General features: G+C 42.8%; 1 protein-coding gene across 11 annotated transcripts in view; it reads left to right on the top strand.

Moving 5' to 3' along the window:
• Positions 1-21,853, top strand: part of KIAA1217 (KIAA1217 ortholog) — a 570,030-nt gene that overhangs the window by 505,741 nt on the left and 42,436 nt on the right. For 7 of the 11 annotated variants that reach the window (XM_060248356.1, XM_060248357.1, XM_060248360.1 and 4 more), the window contains 3 exons: positions 5,315-6,132; positions 18,114-18,218; positions 18,696-18,745. In XM_060248356.1, the coding sequence (XP_060104339.1) occupies positions 5,315-6,132; positions 18,114-18,218; positions 18,696-18,745 (973 nt within the window). Of the gene's footprint in view, positions 1-242; positions 599-5,314; positions 6,133-18,113; positions 18,219-18,695; positions 18,746-21,853 lie in introns of those variants that run through there. The other 4 variants (XM_060248358.1, XM_060248367.1, XM_060248365.1 and 1 more) reach the window with 3 other exon arrangements.

The raw sequence follows: 21,853 nt of genomic DNA, 5'->3' as shown, positions 1-21,853 counted from the left end.
TTTAGCCCTCTGGCATCTTCCGTTTATTGAAACATAAGCAATTTGAGACTTCATGCTTATTCTGCGTGCCGTGAATGTGGAGATTCTTCATAGTTGGGTAGAGTTTTGTTTTTAATCTTTTTATCCATTCATAAGATCTGTTTGCTTGTTGTTTGTTTCCCCCACGCACACTTGAGAAGATTCTCTGGGGCTGCGTTTCTTTTTTCAAGTTGATTTCTCTGGTCTACATGTGGCTTGTTCTGTAGCAGATGCCCAGGCTGGTATTTTGCACAGTTTGTGACTGGATGACAAGCCAATGTTGGGGGGTGGGGGGTGTTGCTGTTTGGTGACCGATTTCCAAGGGGAGGAGAATCTGAAGGCTTGTCATGTGGAAAAGTACTTTAGCCTATTGAAGCAGCTCTGTTTTGAGTACTGGGGGAGGCAAGATGACCCAGGCTTCATGCAAGCTGAAAGACTGAAGAGCCTTCTGAAGAACCCATGAAATCTTCTCCTGAGAAGGTATATATACAAGGAGAAAGTCTTGTTCTACAGCGAGCCTTTAAAATTTGGAAAGCAAAAGACATGTGGAGTGCACTCTAGAAGTGGTGATTGCATTAATGTAAGTGGCTTTTATTATTTCCAAATGAAAACTTCGGAGAGAGGAGTGTGTTGGCTTGACTTGCAGTTTCTCCTGTGTCTCTGTGTGTGTTTTCAGCCCACAGAGGTGATTACATTATTTGTTTTAAGCAGCATCTAATAACTGAAGTCCTTAATATAAGATTCTGAAAGACAATAGCTAAGCATAGTTTAAAAGATTTGTGCCTGGAAGGAGTATTTGGGAAAGGTGCCTTTCATATCTGTGCTGCCATAGATGATAACATTGTGAATTGCTGTGTTTGGAGGCAAGAGGATTCTCTCTGGCTGGCAACATTAGGATTTCCTTGACTTTAAAAATGAAACAAAACAACTCCGGTAGGGAAGTAAACTGGGAGGGGTCTGACTGGTTTTCCTAGTGTATGTTTTCCTCAGTATGACTGAGGCATTAAATATATTCGTATTAGAGAGCGCACTTATGAGCTACGCCTGATGTGAGCATGCAGATATAAGAATTTGTTAGGGCATTTAAAAAAGCAATGGAATAAAAAAAAAGACAAATACTAATAACAAATTGGTCTCTGTGTGTGTGTGCATTTTAAAAGGCAGCTTGAATGTCTCGCTCTCAGAAGCTGAGCAAGCAGCTGCCCCCATAACATGCTGTAGTGGATTAGAAGTGCACCCAATGAGGCATCCACAAAATGAAGTTGGCAAGTGTAATAACAAATCATTCACCGTTTCACTAAAAATTAAATTCTGAGAGCCAGACTACATATCTGTCACTTTGTTGTCCTACCCTTTCTCCAGGAGCCTCAGGATTAGAAGGCAACCCTGTGAGGTAGGTTAGGCTGAAGGAGGCCCATGGCCACATAGGGAACTTCATGGCAGAGTGGGAATTTGAACCTGGGCCTCCAAGGTTTTAATCTGATGTTCTAACCACTGTGCAATACTGTAACTTCGGAGTTCTGTGCTATAGCTGAAGACAGGTAGTGTTAACCCTTTCCCCTTGCATCCCTTCTCCAATCTGAAATTCCCCCGCCTTCCCTGACACCATGGTTCTGTTCCAGATTGGACCCCTCTCACAACTGCTTTTCAAGGATGAAATACACAACAGGAGTTCCAGTGAGGAAACACCAGCATCACAAACTGACTGGCTGTTAAATACATCTCTCTGTGAAAAAATAGTTAATAACAAACAAGGAACCAGCAAAGATTGGTGAGGGAGGAATCTCATTTTCCTGTCCCTCAGTATTTCCTCTTTCCCTTCTCTGGCAGTTCCTTTCCCTTTTTTCTTGCTTCCTTCAGTCCTTCACACCCACCACCCTACTAACCTTTATTTATTTAAAACAGTTTCATGCCATCTTTCCACCCATCAGGGTCTTGAAGGCAGTGAACAGAAACACAGTAAAATATTTAAAATTCAGTTAAAATATAAAATTCAATTAAAAACTCATAAACAAATAGTACTAGAAAGAAAGCTAATAACAGTCATTGTGGGTATGTTGGACAAAACAAAAAAGTATTAGCCTGCTGGCAAAAGTCACCCATAGATGGTGGCAGACAAATCTCCCTAGAGAGGAAATTTGAAAGTCTCACCCTACCCCCATTTTCACCTTTCCCCTCTTCCCTCTCCTAACAGCCAGGAGAACTCTGGCTGTGTGGTGCCAACTGCTAAGTCTGGTTGTGTGGTGCCAACTGCTAAGTCTGGGCTCAGTTGTGCTATGGAGTAACTGCAAAGACTTCAATGGGCACCTAACTTTTCCCTGTATCCTCACACTGTTCTCTCTTTCCCTCCTCCTGGCAGCCCCCATGCCTTCTCCCCTTTCCCTGTTCCCTTCTCTGCTTCGCACCTACCAGCCAACTTTTTATATGCTTCCCATCTTCTACTAAATATATTAATTTACACCCTTTGTATCCTGCCTTTTTCCACAATAGGCACTCAAAGCACCCTCCTCTCTTCCATTTTATCTTCACAACAACCCTGTGAGATAGGTTAGGCTGAGAATGCAGAAGGTCACCCAGACCCAAAGTCACCCAGTGAGCTTCCACAGCACAGTGGTGATTCACATCTGGATTTCTGAGATCCCAGTCTGAAACTCTAACTGCTCTGTCACAATTTTATTTTGTGGGGTGGTTGCTGTTGAACAGTAGCAAATAGCTGACCTGGGTGAATCACACAATTCACATAGCAGCAAGTCACACAGTGGATGCTGCCAGGCTTTGCCCCAGTGATTCCTCTGCCAAAGGCCAAAACAGCCCTGAAAAAGCCCCTGCTCCTTCTCATTGCCTTTTCCTGACAGAAATGAAGGCTTGATCATTCTGTTGTGGTTGCTTAGCAATAGCCACTGTGGCATCCATTTCTTATAGCTCCGGGGGTCCTTTATCACTAGGGGGTTAACTCCCCCAATTTATTTGCTTTTACATGTCTGATCTTTTTATTTCTTTCCAAACCTGGAGCTTTTCTCAGGCTTGTACAAAGATCCATCTTGTCTGTCTGTGGCCCCAGTCATTGGATTTAAGTATCCATATTTGGAGTCATCGTGAAAATTAGATATATTGATGGTGGTGATGTGTAGATTCACCATAGTTTATGATCACTTGTGCATGGACTGCACTGTACATTTGCCAAGTGTGCCTCATGCATGCATTCTGTGTATTCATATGTCATGATACAGACATGCAGTTATCAAGCATGGTGATTTCTGTCTCTGTTTGCTACTCAGAAGGATTCTCTATGTCAGGATTTTCTCTTATGTGAATTCTAGAAGAACTGTTGTGGGGGTTTTTTCTGCTGTACCAAAAACAAGTGGCCTTCAGCACCTTAAAGACTAAGCAGCTTTGTAGTTTTGATAGTCTACTTTACCAGATGCATGAAGTGACTGAATTGGGGGGTGTCCTTCAATGTCAACATGATTGCAAGTCTCCCAACAAGAAGTGGCAGCTATTGGGTTACTCCTGGTCTATGTGCCCCATATGATCACAATGTGATCATTCTATGCATGATGCATTATGATCTTGAGTAAAGCATCCCTTGGAGTAAGTATATGTTAGGATTTTGCTAAGAAAGCCCTATTCATGAGTAATGCCTTTTAGTTATACATCTAATATATTTAAAATGCAAGCTTGAGGATATAAAGTGAAAACAATCCACAGAGACTAACTTGTATTTGCAAACAAATGTACTAAGCACATAGAAACTTTTTTAGGAAACCAGCTTACTGCTCTTTTACTGAGTATGTAATGGATCTATGTCCATGTTGCTTTCTTTTTGGCAGTTTGGGCTTCCTGACACACCTTATTTTCTAATTAATTTTGTTATTGGAAGTCATTTTCCTGTTCCTGGCTCCCTCCAGTGCCTGAGGCTACAACCCCCCACTCGGACTTCTAGTCACAAGAAGAGTCCTGTGGAGACCGAAGGCTCTGATTACATCCATCTGTATACTTTGGCATGTGAATTGTCATCATGATGAAAATAAACTGGTGGGTGGAGAAGGGAGAGAGTGCTTTGGTAGAAACGCAGACTACGTTTTGATTGCTCCACAAGGGTAACGCCCTCAGTCAAAGTCAACACTGTGAGAAGGTGCAGCCTCAATCACACGAGTAGCACTCCTTGACCAGGATTTCTTGGGGGTTTACCTTGATGTAATTTTTTCATGAATTGGAACTGGGCTGTTTTGAATCTGATCCCAGAGTTACTGAGTGAAATGTTATGGATTTAAGGTTTGTGTGCCAAATCATTGAATTTCTCTCCCCCCCCCCCCCCCCCACTCCTCACACATACAAAGAAATATGTCAGTGGTCTCAGGTTGTGTTCTGAAGGTACATGATATAGCAAGTTTGGTGAACAGGTCCAGGTCTAGTCAGAACTCCAGAGGGAGACCACCTTGGCCCACCATGTCCCTTCAGCTTCCTGGAAGAAAGGTGGGGTATAAAGTACTAAATAAACATATGATACCAATTCAACCCTTATTATATTTGTATGTATGTTTTCGTATGTGCGTGTATCTTTTGGCTATTAGGTCCTCTGTTTGGGAAAGTTCAGTGGGCAAAACTCATCTGACATGACCATAGGTTTTCAAAACATCTAGATTGCAGGCCATCCTCCTTTAATCAATGTCTTATAAGGGATCCTTGTTCCAAAGTGGATTCTTCTTTGTCATCTATGGTTTACTCTTGGATTCACAATGTACTTCTCTGCATGTCAATTCTGCATCAGTAAAATGGTGTGATTCTCCTCTCCCTTTCCACACATGAACACATGTAAAACTACCTTTTACTGAATCAGACCATTGATCCATCCAGTATTGTCTGCTCCAACTGGTAAACAGCTCTCCGAGGTCTCAGAAGTCTTTCGCATCACCTACTGCCTGGCCCATTTTAACTGGAGATGCTGGGGGTTGAACAAGGGATCTTCTGCATACAAAGCAGAGGTTCTTCCACTGAGCTACATAAAGTTGCGTAACTTGTATGGTTCTCTTTTTAGAACAAATCCACATGGCTTCGTAATATCCATTGATTAAAGTCTATTGATACAAATAATAATATAGTATAATAATATACAGATACTGATGATATCCAGGGAAGTATTATTTCAGATATCCAATCTGAATTATTAGAACTGAGCCAATTTTCTTTTGTTTCTTTAAATAATCCACCTTGTTTGGGGATGAGAATACTTCTGTATCACTGGACTAAGCTAACCCAGAACAATGACTCTTAATTGGGTTTCTTTATATTGCAGATGCAGAGAGACATCTTTCCAAACACTTCTCGTCAAGGATCTGCTACGCATCCTTCTCATACGCTTCCGACTTCTCCCCCTGCTACTCCGGTGCCCCATTCAATGCCCCCTTCGCCATCCAGGATCCCCTATGGCACGGTCAGGCCAGTCAGTGGTCCTGGCAATGCAACAATTCCTAGGGACCGGCTTTCGAACATATCAGCAGCATCCAGACCCATATCACCAAGCCCTAGTGCCATTTTGGAAAGGAGGGATGTGAAACCCGATGAGGACCTGGGTAACAAAAACCTAACTCTTTTTCGAAATGAGGGACTCTATGCTGACCCATACTTATACCATGAGGGTAGGATGAGCATTGCGGGTTCGCATACAGGGCACCCTCTTGACGTCCCTGACCATGTCATTGCTTACCATCGTAGCACCATGAGGTCTTCAAGCACTTACTGTAATCCTTCTATGCAGCCCGAAATTATGGAGCAATCTTTGTACCGGCAAAAATCTAGGAAATACGCTGACAGTCACTTGCCAACTCTGGGCTCCAAAACACCTCCTGCCTCGCCTCACCGAGTAACCGACATGCGAATGATAGACATTCACACCCATCACAACACCCAAGTGTCTCCGCACACTCTTCACCTTGACAGGTCATCTCCTAGTCGCCAGTCCCTTAAGAAAGACCCAGGAACTCCTGTGTTTGTGGATGGGAAGCCACGAAATGCAATGGGGCTGCAGGGCATGGCTGAGGTAGCCCCATCAACACCGGACAAGAAGGCTTTTGGCTATGGAACAGCTGTGCTACCCAAAGAGAGTGAGACAAGGTAAGGAGAAGCAATGTTACATGGGACTTTTATTTGGAAGAGTATATTGAGTGAAAACCTGAGAGAATATACCTGGGTTGGCAAAGCTAAGTCCTTGCAAGGTCCTTTACTGTAGCTACCTTTCGGCCTGGTCCACAGGTCTTGGGAAATAGAAACTTTCCCACCTGTGCCTCCTATTGGTAAATGATAAGGAATCTTTTAATGAACATGTCCTTTGTAAGAAAGAGGTATTAGTTAGGTTCAGACTGGTAGCATGGAGATTATCTGAGATGTTGCTTGTAGTGTTTCTGATTGAACTGGTATGTGTTTCCATCTCAAAGTCTGCTTGTCTCCAAACAATATAAGCACACTTGGAAGTTTCTACTCCACTCCCATGGTTCTTTCTAAGGTTTGATGTGCTACTATGACCATATTGCAGATCTCCGCACATATGGATCTTAGGCATGTGGAAGACCCATTCAAGAAGCCAGTGTGGTGTAGTGGTTGGAGTGTTAAGTCAAGGATCTGGGACATCAAAGTTCAAATCCCCCCACTGCCATACAAGCTTGCTGGGTGACCTGGGGCTAGTCACACACGGTCAGCCATAACCTGGGAGGATAAAGTGGAGGAGAGGAGAACAACGTAAATTGCTTTGGGTCCCCACTGGAGAGAAAGGTGGGGTATAAATGAAGTCAAGAAACCTAATCATGTTATGTGCTGTAGAAGATGAAGATCCTGTGAATTTAGAGGGAGGTATTTGTGAGTTTCCTGCATTGTGCAGGGGGTTGGACTAGATGACCCTGGAGGTCCCTTTCAAGTCTATGATTCTGTGATTCTAAGATGCTATACAGATTGAGAACCTTCTTTGGCAATTATAGCGGGTGAAAGTATTATCCAAAAAGAAAAAAAAGAAGACAAACTTGAGCAAAGATATTTATGATGCCCTTTTATCCTTTCCATTATGCATTCAGATGACTGTTTTAAAAGAATTAGATGATTAACTGGTTGTTTGTTAGAATACATTAACCAAGACAAGCCTCATCCTTCTAGTATTGACAGCTATTTCACACCTGTTACGAATGACAGATCACCCAGATGTTACAATTTGTATTCTTTATGGAATCAAAGTTATTCTTTTTATCATTCGGTCTTCAGAAATAGGTACTGTATCCACTGTTAAATGCAGATTTGCATGCAAATAGAACATTTTCCTGTGCTAAAATTAGCAGGTCAGTCTTGGTAAAAAAATTAATTGATTTTGTTGTTTTGACATCAAATATAGTTACTTAGCCTGTCTCTTTGGAAAGGAATATATTTTCTCATAAATATTTATACAAATATATACGTACTATAGATACTGCAGCCCCATCTAGCATTTTCATGTATACAAGATCAAAGACAACAGAGTAACATGGAAACCAAGAAAAGAAACTAATACTAGAAAGATTTTTTTGACCCTTAGGAGGAGGTGAATATTTTGTAAGCTGTTGAACTAGTGGGATCCAAGACATTATGTTGCATCCATCGTTGTCCTTCCACTCATGAGGTACCCCTCTTCTTAGAAGGAGTCTTTCTTCAATGGATGACCTTCTTCCATTCATAGGAATAGTTCTTCCATCGGTGGAAGATTCTTTTGTGAACAGGAGGGCATCTGTGAAACTACCAAGTGACCAGTATGTTCCTCTTTTTTTCTCTGTATACTCTTTGCAACATTCAGCCATGTTACATAGTACTGCCCTTCTAGGACTATACCACATTATAATTGTTTTGCACTTTATGTTTCAATGAAAATACAAAATTCTCAATATGTAAAATGTTAGTACATCTCATATACAAAACCTGCTTGTTTGTGTTTTTAAACACCGACATATCCATGTACACCTATTTATACAGTATGCTGTGTGTTTTGTGTATCAGATATATGTTTTTACATTTAAACGGACACTATCTGTCATGCACACAGGAGTGGACCGTTCTCTCATACAGAGAAATGAGTCCCTTTTTCCTCTTCTGACTATCATCAACAGGTTACTTAAAACATGCACAAATTAGCTCCAGTCAGGGCTGTTTTGCAGCAGGAACTCCTTTACATATTAAACCACACCCCCTGATGTAGCCAATCCTCCTGGAGCTTACAGTTGGCCCTGCACTAAGAGCCCTGTAAGCTCTTGGATGATTGGCTACATCAGGGATGTGTGGCCTAACATGCAAAGGAGTTCCTGCTAGAAAAAAAGCCCTCGTTCCAGTGAGTAGGAAGGTAGAGGGTGTTCTCTCCCCCACATAAATCTCTGTTACTCTTTGACAACCTGCATCTTGTTGACCATGACCCTGGTGATAGGGTTTGAGGCACATTAAAGACTGAATAGTTTCCTGTAAAAATCCTGAGGGAGTTTTCAAGGAACAGATAGTTTGGAGGAGTGGGCTTGCTTAGGACTATGGATCTGATATTACTAGTTGGTTCAGTAGCTGAAATTACCTTCTTCAGGATAAGGGCAGTCTTTTTGACATGATATATATCCATCTTGATTTGGAGAGAGGAGAACTGGGGTTAGGGGGGAAGGCTGATGGTTCATCAGTCACTCATACCTTTCAATTCACTGCCCTGTAATCTCTCCTGCATTTTTAATGGTGGCATCTAAAGATACAAATCCAAATTCTGACTGCAGCAATTAAAACATTCCTGATCTGAATTAAAACATTCCTGACCCTCAGGACTGAATGATATGCCAGGAATGAAGCTTTTAGAAAGAGTTTGGTTCAAGAAATTTTAAAAAGTCATTCATATCTTATCTCCCTCAAGTGTCCTTTAGTAGGTGGGGGTGGATATTAACTCAAATGCACAATTGATGGTTAAAGAATCACCAGTGTGTGAGATTTGAAGGGAAGAAGCTTTTGCATTTCTGACATTTTACTTTTAAGTCTGTTTATTGCTTGGTTTTTGTTTTCTGTTCTCTTCTGTCAGGCATTCAGGTTCAAGAGCTAGGAAGTATCTGGGGCAGACAGGCAGCAGCTAAGTCAGGCAGCTGGCCAGGAAGTGTGGGACACAAATGGGGTAACCTGGTGGCCTCCCTCAGAGACAAGTTACACAGCGTGAGGGAGAGCAGCAGATCTGTAAACTTTGTAGTGGGACAAGATAGATCCACTGGAAATCACACGATTCCCAGGACAGATGAAGCCCTCAGCCTAGATTTGAGGCCACAGAGAAGCAATGCCCAAATTTGCATGACTTCTGTTTTGAAGCATAGAGTGACTGACTTCATTCATATCCAGAAGAAGATATTGGATCTATACCCCACCCTATACTCTGAATCTCAGAGTCTCAGTGGCTTACAATCTCCTTTACTTCCCCCCCCCCCCACAACAGACACCCTGTGAGGTAGGTGGAGCTGAGAGACCTCTCCCAGAAGCTGCCCTTTCAAGGACAGCTCTGTGAGAGTTATGGCTAACCCAAGGCCATTCCAGCAGCTGCGAGTGGAGGAGTGGGGAATCAAACCCGGTTCTCCCAGATAAGAGTCCGCACACTTAACCACTACACCAAACTGATTAAACAGCCAATTCCTGACTTTTGATATCTGAGCCATTAATAACTTTATGGAACAGAGGGCATTGCTTTTGGGTTACAAACTTGTCATGCATTTCATGAAGGAACAGCCATGGTAACCGCTCACGTTTCTATGGTGCTTCACCACCTCCTGCCCCAGACTCCTTCCAACCACAGCTGACAGCCACAGATCCATGAAGGTGAATTGTCTATTAGTTTGCAAACTGCTGAGGAGCCTTTAAGACGAGCCAGCCTTATAAATGCTCACTCTAGTGGTCTGTTCTTATGAAAATGTATTGACAATGATAAACAATAATAATAATAATAATAATAATAATAATAATAATAATAAATAATAATAAACTTTTCATTTATACCCCGCCCTCCTCGCCTAGGCAGGCTCAGGGTGGCATTTTCAGAGCATTTTCATAATGGCACATCTGGGGGGGGGGGGAAGAGTGCTTCGATTGCAGCACTGGTGCATTAGCAAAATTATACCAGCCGTCTTCCTGATGAACCGTACTCCTGTGTTAAAAAAGAATTGTCTGTAGCTATTTATAAAGGTTCTTCCAAGTGCTGAAAAATCACTGCCGCAGATTAGTCTATTGTCTAATGCAGGGAATGTTTGTGAGTGGTACATTTATCAAGATTCTGACATCTTGCTTAATTTCATGGAATGGTTATGGCAAAATGGTTTGGAAATGTTTAAAATAGAAATGCAAAGTGGCGGCAAGTGGTGATGCTAATTCTGGATTGTCTGTAGCCCCAAGGCTAAGAGCTAAATCAAAGGACCTCTTGAACTACCTGTTGCTCATCTGTATTGTGTCACTTGGTTAGTTGGGGAATCCTATGTTTGGGTGTTTGCCCCCAAAGAAAGCACAGCCAGTCCCTACAAAATGAAGATTCCAGGGAGATTTTAGGGCCAACTTTGATATCAGGGGACTACCTTTACCTTTTGATATAGATGGGTAATTTGTCAGACCTGCTGTGGGTCCCAATTAAGGGGGAATGCGAGACATAAATTAAAAAATAAGCATCAGAGAAAACATTCAAGCTCATACACATAACTGCAATTTGAAATGGGACTAACCACCAGTAGTTAAGAGTTGTGGAGGAAGATTTCTTTTTTCCAAGAAGGGAATCATTGCTTCAAAAGCAGAGAGAGATCATTTCTCACTCTTTTATCCAGCCTGTTGCTATATTTTAGCTTAAAGGGAAGGTGCATCATGTTCTGCCTTTCAAGGAAAATTGGGATTTCTCAGTAGAAAAAAATTATTGGGGGAAATTGGGATTGCCTTGGATGGGGTGGTGTATGGTAGACACCTGAGATCTTCCTTGGCATGGTCTAGTTTGTTCTTCTAATTATTTATATCTCACTCCCAAAGCTGGGTAGGGGAGGTGAGGAAAGAAAGAAAGAAAGAAAGAAAGAAAGAAAGAAAGAAAGAAAGAAAGAAAGAAAGAAAGAAAGAAAGAAAGAAAGAAAGAAAGAAAGAAAGAGCTGGTCCAGTTACAGGTTAGGAAATTCCAGGAGATTTGGTGGTGGGGTCTGGGGAAGGGAGGGACCTCAATAGGGTATAATACCGTAGAGTCCACTCCTGAACCACTTTCTTCAGGGGAGCTGATCTCTGTAGTCTGGTGATCAGTTATAAGTTGGGATATATCTAGGCCTAAAAGGAGGTTGACAGCTCTAGGCCTGATGGATGAGGATGAGGTGAAAGAAGAGGATCTTCCTCCTCAAGGCTGCAACCAAAGAGCCAAAAGACAGGAACCCTTTGCCTGGCACCTCTAGGCATGCTAGGATTGCCTGTCTCTAAGTAGTGGCTGAAGATTTCCTGCTATTACGACAGGCAACAGAGATCAGTTCCCCCAGAGAAAGTGGCTGCTTTGGAAAGTGGATTCTATGTCATTAAACCCTACAGCAGTCCCTCTCCTCCCCAAACTGCATCCTCCTCAGGCTCTATCCCCCAAATCTCCAGGTATTTCCCAACTTTGAGCTGGCAACCTAAGGGCAGTACCAGGCCTTAAATTCCTGTAGAGCAGGAGAACCAAAGCAGCTGTTACTAGCCAGCTAGCAGGCTCTTTCCCGTTTCCTCCCATGCTAGAAGGGAACACAGGCAGAGCCGCCTAGTGCAAATCTCCAAGCAGTATCTTCTCCTTAGATTTCTGATGGGGATGAAACTGTACACAGAGAGCTGAGGGTAAGGTTTAATGGAGGTCTAACTTATTTGTGATAATTTTAAAGTTTCTTGCACTGTGTTTATTTTAAAAATTGCATTTTGATAACGTTAACAGGCATAATCTTACTCAGATCCTTAGCTTATTTTTCTATAGGTGGTACACTGACAGATACTGTCAGGGGTCGTTTTGTAGAAAAATAGGTGGTGCCGCTCATTAGCATATGCTGCCCCCCCCCCACACCAGCCAAAAGCAACCCTACACAAGAAAGGAGAACCGTGGGTGAAATCCAGCCAGCCCAAGCAGGTCTTGCTCACCTGGGGCTCTCCTTGGTGGCCCCCTCTCCACAGTCAAAAGACCAGTGAGCCAACCACTACCCAAAATCACAGAAGAAGTGGAGATATGGCGGTGCAGGCTTCTCCAGGGATTGATGAGGGCTCTGGGGGTGTGGCAAAACTCCTGGTGACTGGATGGCTGCCTGCTCTCCTAATCCAGGGATCGGATCGTTATGCAGCTGCACCTACTATTTAATGGACAAGATAGGGAGGGAGGAGGAGAGGGGCTGTCAAAAAGGTTCTGGAGCTGCGCTCCTGTGAGCTCCTGCTGAATTCAAGACCTGGATACTGTGTTTGCACTGTCAGAAAGCAACCTTGCTATTAAAAAAAAGAAAAAAGAATCCTCTTTGATAAAAGAGAAGCTTGGAAGTGCAGCCTTCTTATTGCAAGACCTGGCCTCTGCCTCTGTTTGCAATTGTGCTGGACTCTGGTTCTTATTAAAGTTATAAAATAACAATGGGAACGTTTCCTTAATAAAAGAATACAAAGGAGTAAAATGTACAAACAAGCCCAAGTTGCTAATTCTCTCTGGGATGCATCATCTGTCTGTCTTTAATATGAGTTTGTTTACACACAGCCTAATGAGCCATAGGAACAGGAATGGGAGAGTTTTTATGGCTGAAATGCTCGTTTCTGCCTGCACCGAGCGTGAAGCGTCTTCTCTTTAGTGCCTCCAGGAAAGGGAGCCGGCAGGCCAGCTGTCCTCAGATAATTTCAAAGCGAGAGGTGGAGATCAGTGTGTAACGTCCTGTTCTGAATGACCCCTGGCTAGTAATAAGGCAGGAAAAGGGTGTGTTCCTCAGTGGGATTGTAAGAGAAATCTGCCAATACAATGGGACGTCTCCGCCATAGGGCTGTGGGGGAAGGGATCGCTTGTATCTCTTGTGCCTCTTTTTGACACTGGGCTTCAGAGAGCTGAGCCCTTCTTCAAAAATAATTGGTTGAGGAAGAGAAATTAGTAACTGAATAACCCTGCCAATCTGGAAAGCGCCCAAGGCTCATTCTCCTTTGCCCAGGGCACAATGTTTTCTCCTTTCTGCTGCATTGGCAGCTCCAAGCTGCTTTTTTGGGAAGGCAGTGATCCCAAAGTGGGAATTGCCCTTTTGCTAAGGTTGCCAAGTCCAATTCAAGAAATATCTGGGCACTTTGGGGGTGGAGCCAGGAGACATTGGGGGTGGAGCCAGGAGCAAGGGTATGACAAGTTAATTGAACTCCAAAGGGAGTTCTGGCCATCGCATTTAAAGAGACTGCACACCTTTTAAAATGCCTTCCTTCCATAGGAAATAATGAAGGATAGGGGCACCTTCTTTTGGGGCTCATAGAATTGGACGCCAATCTTTTTGAAACTTGGGGGGTATTTTGGGGAGAGGCACAGGATGCTATACCTCAAAAAACAGGGCCCCCTCAAGAGCCCCAGATACCTGCGGATCAATTCTCCATTATTTCCTATGGGAATAAGTCTCCATAGGGAATAATAGAGTTCCCAGCAGACATTTCACTCCCCTCCACCCGCTTTCTGATGACCCTGAAGTGAGTGGAGGGCCTCCAAACCGGGGGATCCCCTGCCCCCACCTAGGATTGGTCGGTCGGGACGCCTAGAGTATCACAGTAGAAGACTGAAACCGAGCAAAAACTGTGAAATAGTTAACGAAACAGACTCAATGCAAAACTTCTATTACAAATGTTTAGAGGCAAAAACTTAACAACTAAATTACAAATACTTAAAGAAATACAACACAAAAATATACAATATCAAAAATTCATCCTAATTGGAAAGTTCTTGCATGAATACTGGAAGCCAGAAATTTGGCACAGCTAAAAAAGCATGTTGAAAATATAGAAACTTTTCCTGTTGAATTATCAGAGCACCAGCACTTTAATCCAGCCCATTGTAATGGGTGAATCGTCATGAGTTTTTATAAGTCGGAAATTGACGTTATTAAAAGGACTGGAATAAATGAAATAATGGAATAATGAAATTTGTAAATGATGGATAATTGTTATGTGTATGTAATTAGGATTAATTTTTGATATTGTATATTTTTGTGTTTTATTTCTTTAAGTATTTGTGATTTAGTGATTAAGTTTTTGCCTTTAAACATTTGTAACAGAAGTTTTGCATTGAGTTCACTATTTCACAGTTTTTGCTTGGTTTCACCCACCTGGGGATTGACAGCCCTACCTTTTGCACTGCTCTTTAGAAGTGTTCTGGCATTTTGGTCTGAGCAAAAACTGGACAGGAAAGGTCTCCACCCTCTTCTAGAAATGATGATGAGATTGGCTTTGAGTACATCACTCATGCAATAAGAGACTCCTGGGAGTGGATTGCAAAGGCTGGGCCCTGGAGCTGCAGGGTTCAAAGTGGGCTTACAAAGGAGCAGGCATTTTCAAAGGCAGTGCTGCCATAGTCTATAGAGGGCTTTAAAGGTATGGATGCCACTCTCCAGGTGGCAGCTGGAGATCCCCTAGGATTACAGCTGGTCTCCAGGTGACAGGGATCACTTTACCTGGAGAAAATGGCTGCTTTGGAAGGTGGACTCTGTGGCATTACATCCAGCTGTGGCCTCTCCCTTCCCCAAAACCTGCCCTCCTCAGTCTCCACCCCCGAAATCTCCAGGTATTTCCCAACTCAAAACTGGCAGCCCCATTTATAGGGCAGGACCATGTCCATAGCATGTGCCTCAGAAAAGGACCAGCACCAGGTAAAACTGCTGGAGGACTTGTGTGACATCCCAAGCATAACATGAAGCACAGGAACATATAAGATGAGTGCTGTAGCACCCACTCTGGCTCTCACTTTGTTTCCGGGCTCAATATAGTGCTGTGTTTGATCATCATAAAAATCCTGGATTCAAAGTACACGAAGGACTGCCTCTGTTCATATGAGCCAGCTCAGAACCTGAGATCAGGCGCCATTTCCAAAACTGTGCAAGAATCAGATTTGAGTTTGGTGGGCAGGGTTTCTTTTCTTTTTTTTTTGTAGCTGGAATTCCTTTGCATATTAGGCCACACGCCCCTGATGTAGCCAATCCTCCAAGAGCTTACAGGGCTCTTCTTACAGAGCCTACTGTAAGCTCTTAGAGGATTGGCGACATCAGGGGTGTGTGACTTAATATGCAAAGGAGTTCCTGCTACAAAAAAAAACCCCTGTTGGTGGATACTCTTGACAGGGATTTTTCAGGTTATGCTTCCAGTTTGTGGAATTCCTGGTCACTGTGCAGCTGGTCTCCTTTCTCTCAGCCTCCTGGTATAATTTATTTTTTTAGAAAAAAATTGAGATCAGTTTATTTTAACTGCTCCTTCTCCTCTCCCAACCTGCTTCTGATGAGTACCGTACATTTGATGGCTTTATTGTTCTGTTTGTTTGACTTGATCTGTCATTTATTTCTGACTTTTTGCATCTGGTGGTAGTGACATGTTTTCGCTTGGTTGTTGCTAGTCTTGAGTAGTCAGAAGTGGGGGGGGGGGTGATGTGACTTCCAAAAAGTGACATGGGCTTCCTAGGAAAATTTGAATCAGAAAATAAGTCATTCAAATAATGTTAGCAAACATTTAAATAATGTTGACAAAGGAAAACAAATAATCCACAAGTACAAGCACTGGGGTTTGTGCATGCTTCCCATCCCAAATCTAACCCTTCTAACACAATTGATTTGCAGCACAACAGCCCTGGCAACTGTGGAGAAACAGACTATATTTACATGTATAGAGAGCAGAAATTTTTCTATGGGGCAATATGGCATCAGAACATTTTCCACTCCAAATAATAAATAAATAGGACCGCCACACCCCAAAGAAGATATGCCAAACACTTGGAAACAAGTAAACAAGTCCTGGTGCACACTGCTTGAGAGCAATTTCCTTCCACTCCCCTGCTCAAATGCTAAAGCACCATAATTTGAGTGCTCTTTTTATAGTACAATGCTTTATTGCAGAATAAAGCGTTTTATTAAATAGTTAAACAGCTGTGACGTTGAACCATAGAATGAGTGTAGGCCATAAACAGATCGATACTAGTCCAAGTTGTCTAAGTAATCTGAGGTGTCTGCTTCATGGTAGGATTTGTATGAACTTCTGTCTAATTTGGTTAATGCTGAGGGAAGGGGCCGTGGCTTTGTTTTTCATTGTGCAAACCAGCTAGTAAGACTGATCCAGAAGTGTTTCTAAACATAATCTGGCTCACTTTGGCTCCAACATTTTAATTTTTTCCACTGTGGTAGGTCTTATTGCAGTTCCCTTCTTTGACCAGTGCTGAATGGCGGTGCAGGGATTATCACCCCCAGATCCTGGGTTTGAATCCTACCCAAATCAAATCTTGGGAGCCATAGAGGGATAGCATCATATACCAACAAGTGTGGGAGAAAGGCCCATGAAGAGAAAAACAGGATCAGAGTTAGGAAGGTGTGAAAGAGGAGGTGCAGGCAAGATAAAAGACATGGATCTCTTGTTGGGTAAAACAGAGGGTTGGAGGTGATGCAGAGTGCAAGAACTGGAGAAGAAAGACAGGATCATAACAAGAGAAGAAAGACTCCGCTAAAGGAAGGAAGGAAGGAAGGAAACACGGCAGGAGGGAAGACCAGTTGGAAGAAAAGCCTGGAGGTTATTTGTCTGATCTCAATTCAGCAGTGAGAAACAGAGAGATGAACTTCCGATCACAGAAAGAAAGATTTAGCAACCAGTTGTCTATGGGAGAGGGGGGGAAAGGAAGGGAGAAAATGCAACTGCAAGCCTATGTGGCTGACAGCCAAGCTGCATTATATATGGGGATTTATGATTTGATCCCCTGACATTGCTTGTGACCCTTCCCCTATTCCTCCCTTAAAAGTCATGCATACAGAGATCTGAACCTCCCAGACTCCAATCCAGTACTCTAACCACTACACCACACCAGCTTTCTGTTCACATCTGGTTTCTTCTGCTGACTGCCATACAGTGTGCTCTCCTCAGAGATAAGATGTGTTTTCTGACACTTTATGGCCTTTTCCACACTATGCCCTTGCAATGGCAAAATATACAGGAGATCCTGGTTCTGGGTAAAAAGTGAACACTCGGAATGGAATATACACCCTTTTAACTTTTGGTTTTCAGGAGACTAAAAATAGCAGCAGCACAGAGTCTTAGAGCTAATGAGTCTGCGAAGCAACAGCAGGAGTCCACTGGCAATTTAAAACCTCACACATTTATTGTAGCAGAAGCTTTTATAGACTTGAGTCTGCTTTGCCAGACACGTCGCGCAGGCCTGGGTTTATGTGATCGTTTCTTGCTCAGGCATACCTGCAGTCAAGCAGCACATGTATTCACACGATTGCCATTGCCAAGATTTTCTTTGATAGGGCAAATGCACATCCTGGGATGCAGGAACCCTTTTTGTTCACCAGATGCAACATGCATGAGCACCAGAGGCCTGCGTGAAGATCACAGTCAGTGCTGTGAATTGGTCCAGAGTTTTAAAAAGGCCCACTGAAGGCCAACAAGAAAGTATCTGGAAAACCATACATAAATTGCTGTATGTAAAAACTAGGCCCAAGGGTGGTACTCTTTGTACCTCTGAAGAAGTGAGTGATGACTCACAAAAGTTTATGCTGAAATAAATGTTGTTTCAATTTGTATAAATTTGCAAAAGAGAATTATCATCAGAAATGTTTTTTTTAAAAAACAGGTTTTAGTTGATTATCTTAAATGCACCTTCATGAAATTGCAATGTTGCTGTAACCTCTTTTTCATCCCAGGCAGCTTTCTCAATGTCATGTCTATCAAATGCCTTTTGTTAAAAAAAGGGGCGAAAGAACATAGTTGGCCTTTGGTCAGAAGGCACATATATACCTGTGTTCAGGAGGCACTGAGTAAATCCCAGGATATCTTCATGGGTCCACTTATTATTTTAAGAAAAAAAGAACAAATCTTTAAAGTGAATACATTTGACTTTAACAAATAATTGTCTTGTCTTACAGAGAGAGGATGCAAGCCATGGAGAAACAGATAGCCAGTTTAACTGGCCTTGTTCAGTCTGCGCTTTTAAAAGGGCCAAATACAAGTAATAGCAAAGATGCTTCTAGGTAAAAACCAAGAATTCATTCGATCTGTTTCTCTGTCGTTATTTCTTTGATCACTGCGAGGGGAAAAGCTGGAAACCCTGAGAGCTAAATCCTGACCTCAGGGATGCCACTGGAAATTCTTGTCATTTACTTCCTTTTGATCAGGATTACTGCTCAGTAATTGACATCTGTATAGATTCAAGAGAGGCAGAATATTCTGTACTATGCATGGAGGTTTTCACCATGTCCTTCTTCCCGGCCTTACAGTTTAACGTGATTAAATGCTTATGTTTTGTGATGGAAATTTATCCATGTTTAAACTTGTACTTTACAGAGAGATTCTACAATCTACTGACAATAATAATAAAAAGAATACCCTGTGTTTTTTAGATAAGCTATTTTTAAATGCTGTAATTTGAAAGCAAAAGTTCTTGAGTGTTGTAAACTGTGTGTCCAACTTGCATGAGTCTCTTAATTTTTTTGTCTGATTCAATTTAGTGAGAAGATGGTGAAAACTGTGTCCAGTAAAAACAGCACTGAGAAGTCAGGTAAGATGGGGGTGGGGTTATGTGTGTATGTGTGTGTGTGTGCCTGTGCTTATATGCCTTTTTTGGGCATTGCATCCACACATAACAGCAGTCTGTCAACTACACATATCAGAAGTGTAGATTACTCTCAAAGCAACAGCATTTGCCACATTGTGTAAGGTTTTTCTCAGAATCTATCACAAGATTTCTTGAGTAACTGCGGAAGAAGCTTTAATGAAGAAACATGTAGCAAACACTTGTAGCATGTATACACAAGGCTGTTGCCTTGCCAGACTAATATAAAAGGAAATTTACATGCTAAATATACATTATAGGTTAGCAGCCCATTACTCCTCCTGCCTAAACTCTTCCCCTCATAAGTCTTTTAATTATTTCTCAAGCCGCAGTGTTACTCTCTGTCAAGGTCGCATTCCAATTCACAGACATCTGTTGGCTGCTCCCTCCTGCTTCCGATCTCACCCTGTTCCACCCAAGTGAGTTTTGCTTCTAGGTACAGGGGTGAGCCCTGACCAGCCAAGTGGATCATTGCCAGGTATCCTGCTACATCCACATGAAAACACATCTGTCGCCCCTGAGCAAGCAACATGTCAGCCACGCATATCTGGTGGACTCTGTGTTTACCAGAATCCCAGTATGTATGGACATAATGTCTGAGAAGAGCTTATTTGTGTGATGCCAAGAGTTTGGCAATCTTGGTTAGCAAAAACAGGCTTTTCTATGTGGTTTTACATAGCTGTCTCAAAGGGAAGAGAATCAGGGACTTAACAAAAAGGTCAAGTTTCCCTTGACAGATGTGTGTGTGTGTGTGTGTGTGTAAAATGCCATCAAGTCAAGTCCCAGCCAACTTATGTGACCTCACAGTGTTGTCAAGGCAAGAGGTGGTTTGCCAACTTTGATGGCAGGGTTGCATCCAAGTACTAACCAGGACCCACCCTGCTTAGCTCCCAAGATCTGTCAGGCTGGGCAAGCCTGGGCCATACAGGTTGTGGTTTGACAGATTTATCAGTCTGGATATGGAGAAGTCAGAGGAAAAAAGCTAGAGAGAGAGTTTTGCAGTTAAGATCTGGATGGAAAGGAGCTGAACCGAGAGTCCTTCAGTTGGAATTTGCCAAAATTGAAGCAGCTTTCCTGAACAATTGCTCTTTGGCAAACTGAACCATGATTAGTGGCTATACTGCCTATTTTTAGAACTCTGCTTGCTGCCAGTACATTTTTAAATGAGCAGATCTTACAAAGCTACCAGTCAGGTTCTCTCACTCCAAGGAGGTTAATTTCTGTAGATATTGTCCCTGGACTTCTTACAACTTAAGGAATTGGGGATCATTTATCAATCTGTTAGAATACAGATAATACAATATAATAAAAAATACAGACATCACCCTGTCAACAAAAGTCCATATAGGCAACCATGGTATTCCCAGTAGTAATGTATGGCTGTGAGAATTGGACCATAAGGAAGGCCAAGCACAGAAGAATAGATGCTTTCAAGCTGTAGTGCTGGAGAAAAATCTTGAGAGTCCCTTGGACTACAAGAAGATCAAATCAGTCAGTCCTAAGGGAAATGAACCCTGACTGTTCCCTGGAAGGTCAGATGCTGAAGCTGAAGCTCAAATACTCTGACCACCAAATGAGAATGGAGCACTCACTGGAGAAGACCCTGATGCTGGGAAGACAGAAGGCAAAAGAAGAAGGGGACGGCAAAAGATGAAATTGCTGGACAGCTGGATGACTGGAGAGCCAGCTTGGTTGACTGGATGATTGGAGAGCCAGTTTTGTGTAGTGGTTAAGTGTGCAGACTCTTATCTGGGAAAACCGGGTTTGATTCCCCACTCTTCCACTTGCACCTGCTAGCATGGCCTTCAGTCAGTCATAACTCTGGCAGAGGTTGTCCTTGAAAGGGCAGCTGCTGTGAGAGCCCTCTCCAGCCCCACCCACCTCACAGGGTGTCTGTTGTGGGGGAGGAAGGTAAAGGAGATTGTGAGCAGCTCTGAGACTCTTTGGAGTGGAGGGCGGGATATAAATCTAATATCATCATCTTCTTCTAATACGAATTTGAGCAGACTTCAGAGGATGGTGGAAGACAGGAGGGCCTGGCGTGACTTGGTCCATGGGGATGCAAAGAATCGGACTCAACTGTGTGACTGAACAACAAAAAAATTCCTTAAGATATTTATTAGGAGCAAACAAGTGAGTCATCAAGAGATAGCAATAGCCTAGAGCAGCTAAGGATAGGAGAGTTGCTTCTTGAGTTGAGTGCCTTGGACATCTGGCAGTCAACAGCTGTATCAAAGCTATGCCTTCTGAGACCAGAACCCTTGAAACTTCAGGTGGCCTAGCAAAAAGAAAAGGTGCAAATGCCAAGGACTAGGGTCCCACTGCATTGGGCCTGGCCATTACCACAAATAGAAGGCCCTTCCATGTCCCCTGTGCAGCAATCCAGCCATATAACTCAATGTGCATAGAGTGTGCACAGACTAGGGCCTCAGTGTCCTATGGGAGCCTTGCAAAAACCTGTCATTATAGCTAATAGCTATGAATGGTACAGTGCACTCATAATTACGTACTACCAGGCCCAGGGCTGTTGGCAAAGTTAAAGATTTGCACTGATCTCCACAGGGATCCCTTTGCATAGCAATACAGCAAGGAGAGAATGTATCAATAGCTTTTACATAGAGTGTCATTTCCCCCTTTCAAGAGAGGAAGGGAAGGAAGGAAGGAAGGAAGGAAGGAAGGAAGGAAGGAAGGAAGGAAGGAAGGAAGGAAGGAAGGAAGGAAAAGTGTATACTAGTAAAAATTACCCAAGTGGCTGAATGAATTTTTTTATTTATGCAACATCAACTTACAAAATTTGTTTTAAATCTGATAAATAAGGTTCCAGTAATGAAAGATGGGCTAGGCTGGTGCAGCATAAAATGTGTCCTGATTGATCATGGGAGGGCTTGCCTCTCTTTTGTGTGGTGCCAGCTTGAGTGTGAATAAAAGCAGGAAGGCCAGTGCAGAACAGGGATGATGAATGGCTGATCTTGGGATGAGGTGCCGACTGCCCCTGCTCTGTGTGCTGTTTTTGGTGACAAGATCTCATGAAAACTGGCCAGTGCAGGCCAACCC

This window comes from Heteronotia binoei, chromosome 10, assembly GCF_032191835.1.
Source record: "Heteronotia binoei isolate CCM8104 ecotype False Entrance Well chromosome 10, APGP_CSIRO_Hbin_v1, whole genome shotgun sequence".
Lineage (NCBI taxonomy): Eukaryota > Metazoa > Chordata > Lepidosauria > Squamata > Gekkonidae > Heteronotia > Heteronotia binoei.
Note: the sequence above shows the minus strand (reverse complement) of the source record. Positions and strands in the feature narration are given on the sequence as shown.